The sequence below is a fragment of the Leiobunum rupestre genome, chromosome 7 (assembly GCF_980474605.1).
Source record: "Leiobunum rupestre chromosome 7, qqLeiRupe1.1.hap1, whole genome shotgun sequence".
In the NCBI taxonomy this organism is placed as follows: Eukaryota; Metazoa; Arthropoda; class Arachnida; order Opiliones; family Sclerosomatidae; genus Leiobunum; species Leiobunum rupestre.
The window spans coordinates 21,603,605-21,612,928 of record NC_143390.1 but is presented as its reverse complement, the minus strand read 5'-3'; the positions used below and the strand labels follow the sequence as shown (position 1 = coordinate 21,612,928).

The 9,324-nt window shown below is 34.7% G+C and overlaps 4 protein-coding genes across 4 annotated transcripts; 3 read left to right on the top strand and 1 right to left on the bottom strand.

Annotated features, from left to right (window-relative positions):
* Positions 1–958: 958 nt before the first annotated feature.
* On the bottom strand, positions 959–2,273 carry LOC149935134 (cytochrome c oxidase subunit 5B, mitochondrial-like). Its single transcript, XM_090153027.1, has 4 exons — positions 2,074–2,273; positions 1,894–1,967; positions 1,251–1,350; positions 959–1,174 (listed from the first exon to the last, which is right to left on the bottom strand). Exons 1-4 carry the CDS (start codon positions 2,150–2,152, stop codon positions 1,068–1,070), a joined length of 360 nt encoding a protein of 119 aa, XP_090009153.1. The 5' UTR covers positions 2,153–2,273; the 3' UTR covers positions 959–1,067.
* Positions 2,274–2,333: 60 nt separating this feature from the next.
* Vps29 (vacuolar protein sorting 29) lies at positions 2,334–3,341 on the top strand. The gene is made up of 2 exons (XM_090153026.1): positions 2,334–2,726; positions 2,785–3,341. The coding sequence occupies exons 1-2, from the start codon at positions 2,642–2,644 to the stop codon at positions 3,246–3,248; spliced, it is 549 nt and encodes a 182-aa protein (XP_090009152.1). The 5' UTR covers positions 2,334–2,641; the 3' UTR covers positions 3,249–3,341.
* A 327-nt stretch (positions 3,342–3,668) lies between these two features.
* Positions 3,669–6,167, top strand: LOC149935132 (uncharacterized). Its single transcript, XM_090181574.1, has 5 exons — positions 3,669–3,964; positions 4,090–4,335; positions 4,393–4,767; positions 4,832–5,048; positions 5,122–6,167. The coding sequence occupies exons 1-5, from the start codon at positions 3,761–3,763 to the stop codon at positions 5,175–5,177; spliced, it is 1,098 nt and encodes a 365-aa protein (XP_090037700.1). The 5' UTR covers positions 3,669–3,760; the 3' UTR covers positions 5,178–6,167.
* A 349-nt stretch (positions 6,168–6,516) lies between these two features.
* Positions 6,517–7,670, top strand: LOC149935131 (mitochondrial import inner membrane translocase subunit Tim13). The gene is made up of 2 exons (XM_090181575.1): positions 6,517–7,121; positions 7,306–7,670. Exon 2 carries the CDS (start codon positions 7,307–7,309, stop codon positions 7,580–7,582), a length of 276 nt encoding a protein of 91 aa, XP_090037701.1. The 5' UTR covers positions 6,517–7,121; position 7,306; the 3' UTR covers positions 7,583–7,670.
* The last annotated feature ends 1,654 nt before the right edge of the window (positions 7,671–9,324 follow it).

Genomic DNA, 9,324 nt, shown 5'->3' with positions numbered 1-9,324 from the left:
TATTCCGCGATTCGTACCTTTGCCAAAACTACCGGATAAAAGATACGGAATTGCAACCAGCGTGTAGCTCAAATTCCCTTTACATACGCTAGTCGATTGAGTAATCTAGCGAACACTAGGGTATGCTGGTCACAGAGACCTTCAAATATTAAATACTTGCTAGAATAAGTGTTTTAAATAAAATACTAAATACGGCTTGAAAAAAGTATTTAAAATAAAATATCAAATACTGAAAATATATTTCAAATAGTATTTAAAATACTACCCAACACTGATATCCCCATACTTGTGTATTATTTCCGTAATCGTGGCTTAAGCCTTAAGGCTTGATATGAGGGCGTATTCATAGGGCTATCTACCTCTTTTAACCGGAAGCTAAGGTTCACGTTTCTGACAATGGGCTTAGCCACCTTGTTTTGTTTTCGTCTTTCTGAGCGTCCACGAACTAAAATAGAGGCTTCAGGATCACTTTAACAAATTAATGGGGAAATTGGGGAGTGTACTGAACATTAGGGAAGTTGACCCCCTTTATTTTGGCCTATTTAAACACAGTCAGCGCACTTACTTAAACTGAAGTTTATTGTTCCATAAATTTATTTATTATGCGATTAGGATCATTCTACACCATTAAAATTAGACATACACCTTTGGCGCTTCTAAAACAGTTTCCAAAGGGCATTAATTTCTTAAAAAAATTGCAGATGCATATACTGCATCACAGTTTAACATTTATATAGTAAGTTACTGCGGTTAATGATGTAAAATGTACTTAATACACTGCGTGGGGATATTTTCCGACTTTTAAACCCCAATTTACAAATTTATTAGCTATAGAAAGTTTGTATTTGGAAGAAAAAATGGTGGAAGCCTGTGAAAGTTTATAGCATTAGCTGTATGGAGAAATGGTTACCTCTCACATAATTGATATTATAATCTGATAGTACTGAAAACAATAGCATGACATTTTTGAATTTTTTTAATTATTAACATATTCTTTTAATTACAAATAAACAGCGCTACGACATGGTTGAATATTATTTTCAAAATTTTCTACACAAGGTGACATTTTAAAGCGGTTTCTGATCTACCAGTTTGAAGAAATACCCACACTCGCAACGTTTGGACTCTCCCTTATTCAACCACATCCAGTTGATGTTAGTAGCATCTTCTTCACCTATTTTGACATTAACGAAAACGTTACAAAACCTTACACGTTTAATAAACGTCATACAGTTTAAAGGTGGTCTTACAAATGCAACCAATCATGCGAGTTTCCAATACACTTGGAACTATGTTTGGGTTATCCTTTGATCCAGCTCCACGCTTGTACACTCTCATGTCAAATGGGTTCTATTAAGGATATAAATTCATTAGCACAAGTAAATATTGGTGGTATCAGGAGTAAGAAATTATTCGCCCAGCCAGTACATTTAGCTTATTGCAAAATGTGTCAAAAGAATTTGAAAGATCAGTGGGATCTAAATGTTGTCATGAATAACTCATCCTATAGGTTATGATTTATTGGTTACTGGATGGTATATATCATTACAAAATTCTAGTGATACAATATTAAAATACAATGCGAATAAATATTATTTAAAATCAACATGTAACCAATTATGGTAGAGAAAACAAACATTCCTCAAGTGAGGAGCCCGGCGGAAAAGTGTTCAGTTAGCCAATCCATTAATGAGTGAAAATTCAGACCCATTTTCTTCATATTTACACCAATTGCTCCTACTTTCAATTAAGCGTAAAGAGAGTAGCTTTAAATGTTCTAAATGAACTGATTTCACCCAATAGTTTATGGTATAGCAGACGCATGGGCCAATAATGAGAAACAAATCATTTTTGCCTATTAGTAAGCGGATAATTTTCAACAATGAAATTAACCTCATTTCCTGCTAATTTGGCCAGAAGTTCTTTCTTTTCAGTACCTGTCGCATGTTCTATTGGGTCAGGCATAGCTTAAAATACAAAAACAGTGATCATAAATTGATGGAGAAAATGCGGCATATCTTTAGTTTTATTATTTACGATCTTAAAAAGTAACCAAGGCTTAGTAATACGTACATTCTTTCAAACACCTTGTGGAAGCGGAAAAAGACCTAACAACCATTCTTGGGACATTTCTCACGATAATTTGGGCCATTTTAAAGCTTTATCAAAGAAAATGTTTAGTACGAGTATACAGTAAACAAAAGACGAAATGTTTAACACCCAAAAATTTCGTGGATAGTGGTATCCTCAAAACCCAGAGGTCACTAACCGGAAACGAAATGTTTCTTCCGATAATTTAATTTCCGTCGTCTGCTTTATAAATATATATATCGGCCCTTTTAAAAAAGAAAGGGAGTAGTAAGTGGAATTTTTCCTTGATTATTTTTAAACAGTTATTAATCGCTCTATTTATAAGAAATTTCTAAGCTATAATTTCAGTTCAATAATATTTCGCAGTTTTATTAAAGAAAATACAATTCTATTTTAAAATTTTTCATAAATAATATCGTTTTAAATTAAGCCTTGGTTGCTTCTTGTCACGGGATTCGCATTGGAAGGCGGGCCTATAACTTGCTTTAATGATTGAAGTCTTCAATTAAGAACTGATCAAGATAAATTTATATAACATTGCTTTGTAAAAATGCTGGTATTAGTACTCGGAGATTTACACATTCCTCACAGATGTTACAGTCTACCAGCTAAGTTTAAAAAACTATTGGTACCAGGTAAATTATTCATTGTCATAATTTTTTCCTTATATGCTATTTAAAAATACAATTTCAGGTCGAATTCAGCATATCTTATGCACTGGAAATCTCTGTACGAAAGAATCTTTTGACTACCTCAAAACTCTGGCCAGTGATGTCCATGTTGTTCGAGGAGATTTTGATGAAAACCTTAATTATCCAGAGCAAAAAATTGTAACAGTAGGCCAATTTCGTATTGGTCTTTGTCACGGTCATCAAGTTGTCCCTTGGGGTGATGCAGATTCACTCGCTGCCATTCAGAGGCAGTTGGATGTCGATATCCTCATATCTGGTCACACACATAGGTTTGAAGCCTATGAACACGAGAATAAGTTCTACATCAATCCAGGCTCCGCTACTGGGGCATATAGCGCCCTTGATAGCAATATTACTGCCTCTTTCGTCTTGATGGACATTCAGTCCACCACAGTTGTTACATATGTTTATCAGTTAATTGGTGATGATGTAAAAGTAGAAAGAATAGAATATAAGAAGCCATAAGTGTAACAAAAACCATAAATTCTATATTATCATTTGTAATATGCTTATAATTCCCCTCTATTGAAGTAAAAGCAGTTGTATTGTTTTTCTCAATTTCTTTGTTATTTTTGGCATTCCAATTTAAATTTTTATTCAGACTGATACTTTTTATTGTAAATTATAAAAAATGTGTACGGTTGAACTTTTTTCCCAATTTCAACGTAAAGAGCAATCATGAAGTATTCAATAAATTAAATAACTTATTCTTGCATTTTTGCTTGATAAAAATTTTACATAAATTATGATAATTATCAACAGGTTTCGCCGCTATCCGATAAAGCCGGAACACATGATTCAAATCGTCCAATGATATTGATGGAATTGTTTCCGCGACGTTGTCGCCCCCTATATAATAAAGTGCTGACGTCAAGCTTAGAATCCAAGGAAGATGCATTTCGTCGGTGTCTTCGTTTGATGTCTTTACTTTTTAATGATTTAGGCCTTTTTCGCGTAACATATTGTAGGTTTTCTTAATGTACAGAATGATCTTAGAAAAAGTTTATCTGGAAGAAGTAATTAACCCTCATTACGCGTTTCCAATTGTTGGGGTAATATTATGCGCTTTGCTCGTTTTCGCGTTTGGGTTTAAAACTCCTGCTCAACCACCGAGTTTTGATTTCGTGGATGTTCAACATCGCAAAGCCACGAGTAAAAAGAAACAGAAGAGTAAGGAAAAGGTAAATGTACCACCACACGGCAAGACCAGCTGTTTATTTTTATCACCTATGGGCCTTGGGTTTTAAATTTTTATCCGAATTTATATAAGTACATTAACCTCTTTATTTTTCTTAATAAATTGTAGCAACAAACTAAACTAGTACAAAATGGGACAGTGCAAAACCAGTCATGCCTTCCAGAGAAATCAACTGATTCCAAAAATCAGTCCAACGACAGAAGTGATATCAAGCCCACTTTGAAAAGCAAAGATGCAAAAGAGAAAAGCACTCAGCCATCAAAAGTGATACCGACTAAAGCCGTGCCATCTAAATCTTTGCCTACGAAAGCTCAAGCTATTAATGGACAGCAAAAACCCAAAATTGATGCAAAGGTGAGATAGGGTGAGTTAACTAACAACTTGAAAAACTCAAATTGAGCAACTTTCCAGGGCAAAAATAAAAAGTCGGCAAAGGATGCCACCTCTAATAAAGCAAAGGAGACTGAAGATGCCCCTCCAGCTGATGAACCTGTCGGAGCTGGATGGGCTCAAATTCTTTCTCGAAAGGAGAAAAAGAATCGCAAGAAGGATGAAGTAATTAATACTGAAGTTGTGAAGCTGCTCAGCCCTGATACTTCGAGCTCCAAGAAAAAGAAAAAAAAAGTGACTGAAGATACTTCTCAACAGCCCATTGAGATTCCTCCGAAGGTAGTTGAACCTGTGGAGACCAAAATTCAAGCTCAAGATGTTGAATCTCCAAGCACAGCAAAAAATAAATCTGTCAACAAAGCTGAGGATGCATCAAAATCTGAAGCTTCTGCCAAGGTATAAATTATTTCCCTCTTTTTTTTTTTAATTAAAATGATAACGATATACATATTACATTCAGAAAGCAAAACTTAGTGAAGAAACGGTTAAACCCAGTAAGCCTGAGAAGGCTGAATCGCCTGAAAAGAGCCCCAAGCCATCTGATAGTCCAAAAAGCCGTCCCGTTGATGAGAAACCTGTCAAGATTGAAACAAGTGGCCAAATTAAAGAAAGTGGAAAAACAGATGAAAAAACTCAAAGTAACGATGCAACTAACGTTGTTTTTGATGAATTGGGAGGTGCGTATTATGGTTATTGCTTAATTGATACATTTGTGGGCTCAATTCTTATAAATTTTTCCCTCATTTTTAGATATGTGGCAAGATGCAAAGCCGCAAAAGAAAAAGAAGAAAACTCGTCGCGATTGAATTGCGGCTGGTTTAGTCAAATATAAAAAAAAATGTGACATCTTCCCTTTGGTAAATATTACTGCGAAATGGAGAGAAAGGCCCACATGGGGTTAAATCGGGTACTAAAAAAACTGGAGGTGCTATTTAGTGTTTAAAAGTTACAAAAACTTGTAGAAGAAAGTTTAATAGTTAATGCAAATTGTTTTAAAGAGAGCTGGTTGTTGCGAGAAATGCGATACATTACGAGTACTTCAAAAAAATAGATATTTTAAAAGACAAGCGAAACGAGCGCCTCATTTCAAGGGTTTAAAAATAATTCACAGAATGGTGATGGTAATTTTAAAGTTAAAAACATTGTTTTAATTACAACAAACTTTAAAAAAAAAAGTTAGAAGGGGCTTTCACTGCGGGTGTGGAATGAATGTGCCTTTCTAGCTCGCCCACCCATTTTCAATCCAATTTTTGGTACCATTTTTGATGCAGGAGGGTCACTCTAGGTGTGTTTTTCAATTCTCCGGAGTATGTTTTTCCTGGGTTATTCCTTATTTTAATTAAATCCCAACCCCCCTAATGAGAAAAAAATTTATAAAAAGCTTAGGACAAAGTGGATAAATTTGTTTCGATTAATTATTGAAGAGAAAATTCTAAATAGAATTTTTACTCTGCGAATGCGCGAGTATCGTAAAAAGCGTACTTTATTTTCATAATTTATATATATATTTACATCTTGAAACAAATTTTATTCATTCCAAATTATTAAAAAATAGTAAACAAATTGTAAATGTTATTATAAGAATTTTATATTTCGGGGTGAAAGAGCTATTTAAAAAATTGTTAAAATATTTATCTTCGTTCTCTGTGTGAGATTTGGGAAAACAATCTTTTTATCAAAACAAATATATATATTGAAATGTGCAATTATTGTTCAAGTCCTATATTTTTACAGGGAATGCCTTCCAAGATATTCAGTTTTTATAAGATTTTTTTCCATCCTGTAAACAGCCTTTAAAATAAAATAATTCACATAATGGTTTTAGTAGAAATAATTGAAAAACGTAGCAATAAGGCATGTTAATTTGAGTAGTTACTCAGAACTTATAGCAGAACTGAGATTAGGTTTAATTCATAAGGATAGGCAACTTTGTCTGAAATAAGCCACCTTTGATAGTGATAAATCTCACTAAGGTTGGTGTCACCACAGTGGCGTAGCCACTATTTTGTTTCGCGGTACACCATTGAAAAAAATAAAATATTTTTACGTACGAGCATACCTTTAGGGGGAGCATGTGCCCCCCCCCCCCATGGGTACACCACTGTGGAACTTATTTACTAAAGAAAAAAAATTAATATTGTGGTGAGAGTGTCACCCCTTCTAAAAAATTACACTGACTGCCACACGAGAGGATATTCGCTTCTGTAGCGCCTATGGTCTAGCGTCTTAATAACGTTTTTTTTTCTTAAATAAGCTTATCAAAATATAACCAATCGATTCAAAAATTATTTTGAAATGCAAATATCATTATTTATTAAGTCAAATTTACGAATAACGATGAGGAAAACTAATAGCGTCTGCATTAGCCACTACCAATCTAGGTTTCAATGGCCAATTAAAGGGGGCGTAGCGATAGTTTTCGGTCGTGAATAATTGATTTCAGAAACTGATTAATTATATATAGAGTTGCCTATCCTTGTGACTATAGATTTTCAGGCACATTCTATTCCAGAACCTCGTGGCGCGGTGTGGCGTCCCTTTAGTCCTTTTCCGCATCAAAATTGTGGCGCTAGTGCGCATCGTTTTAAATTATTTTATTCGCACGATTATCTGAATTCGTAAGGTCGACCGAAATTTAAATGTTACATCAGCGACGATGACACTTTAAATTTAAAAAATTGAATATTATTGAGCTTAAGGGTTGAAAATTGTTTAAACAATCAGAATATTAATATTATAAAAAATTAAAGGTAAGAATTACACATTAATAATTACTTATTTCATCATTGACCCTTGGGCCTTTGGTATCTCATAGGCTAACATGGTAGTAAATTGAATAATACCTTTAAGTTGGCTCATTTTAAAACTCCCAACATTATAAATACTCAGAAATGAAGATATGTCATTCGTGGTCTTTTGACTTTTGTATATTAGAATGGATGCATTAACTGGAAGTGGAAAGTTAACGGGTGCGCAGAAGGAGGATCTAAAAGATCAAGTTAAACAACAAATAGCCATTGCTAGCGCCCAGGAAATATTACAGCAAATAACCGAAAAATGTTTTCAGAAATGCATTACAAAACCAGGGTTATCGTTAGATAATTCTGAACAAAAGTGTTTGTCAATGTGTATGGACAGATTTATGGACTCTTTAAATTTAGTCTCGCGAGTCTATAGTGGTCGTTTACAAAAAGAAAAGAGCCTTCATTGATTAATTTAAATTAGGTAAGAATCAACAAATTTATAAATAACAAAATGTTACTAAAATCATTGATGCTGGAGTTTTAGAATGTGTCAACTGCAGATATTAAAGATAATTTTTCTTTGACTGATAAAATGTCTTTTTTCAAATACTATATATTAATTAGAACGTTATTTTTGATATTTAGTCATACTCTTTTAAAAAAAGATTATTTATATTTTTTAACTTCTCTAAAAGGTGAGCATGCCCGAACTAACGATAGATGGCAGCGTCGTTTTGAACAAAAACGTAGAATGGGGGAAAATCCATAAAGTGGGATATTCTAGGAAATCACTATTATCAGAAGTATATAATGTCATTGAATTATAAAACCTATTTATTAATAGATAAAAAAGTTAAAAGCAGGCTCAAGTACGAAATTACCCTTTTTAGTTTGCATAGAGCCACGTAGTGGCGTCAGCTTAGCAGACGAAAATCCAGCAGAGAACGAGCTTATCGCGTCCTTAAAAAATTAATTTTTCAAGTAAGCCCAGTTCCATAATTAATAATTACCCGGCTCCATATTATTACTATATTTTATCTGAGGTTTATTTTACTAGAATTTCCAATCCTGAGGATTGTCTCAGTACATTAAAAGTTCAATACTCTTACAAATTACAATGGGAAAGAGAATTTTCAGAGAAAACACAAGTTGCAACTGTTTTGCATAAGTTACAGTAACACCACAAAACACAAATGGCGAAAGTTTCCACGAATGTTTCGACGGTAATTCCTGAAATCAAAGTCCTCAAATTGCTTATTCACATCACGCTTCCAAGCTCCCTCGCGACCCTCACACTTGGCCCTCTTCAATAGAGGGGGAGACCCTGAAACGGAGCGTAAGCCAAATTTTTCGAGAAACACTTCGGCAATAAAAACTAAATTGGCGTCTGGAAGAGCGCACGAAAAGCTGCTAATTTAGCCTCTCCATTTTAAAATAGACTTTTTGTCTCGGGCCTAATTAACATTTGGATATGGTGGGGTCCCATTTGGAGATAATACGTTTCGGTACGCCACCGAAAGGTTACGAATCGCGTGGTGCGGATCCTAAATTACGGAAAAAATTAGCCGAAACTTTCACACGCACGCGGTAATTAAATACGCGGTTTCGGCAACTCGTGAAAATGACGCAAACGGGAACGTTACGTCATTTTCACGAGTTGCTAAAGTCATAAGTAACGTAACGTAAATAAGTGTGACAATTTAGAAACAATTATCACCGAACTGATTTCCAGCGCTATTGCTCAATCAAGGTTTTGCTCAGCACAGAATCCCCTAGTGTCTAAATATGGCCAAGACGACATATACTATTACCAAGGATGATAATATACTAGTCAGTTCAGTTGCAAGTCCAATTCGGTGCTGCGTCATTGTGTCAGGGTCGATAAAAGGTTCGGTAAGAAATATAGCATTAAAAGAATAGGAAGTGTTATACTTATGTTTCTTTTCATAAGTTTATAATATACTAGCTCCCTATAAGTTGCCATCTGATGCCGAAAAATCGAAATATGAGTTTGCGACTGAAGTTATTATTATCGAAGCTGGTTAAGCCTAACGCGAGTTGTCGCGAAGAGATAAGTATTAAACCTTGGAGGAATAAAACCAGTATACAGGAGTTGCGGAGAGCTGCGAAATCGGTTTCGTCAGTGACCGTGAACTCACGCGAGACGGAGGGGTTCAAACGCGACTAGCGCCAACTGCATTCGGAATTT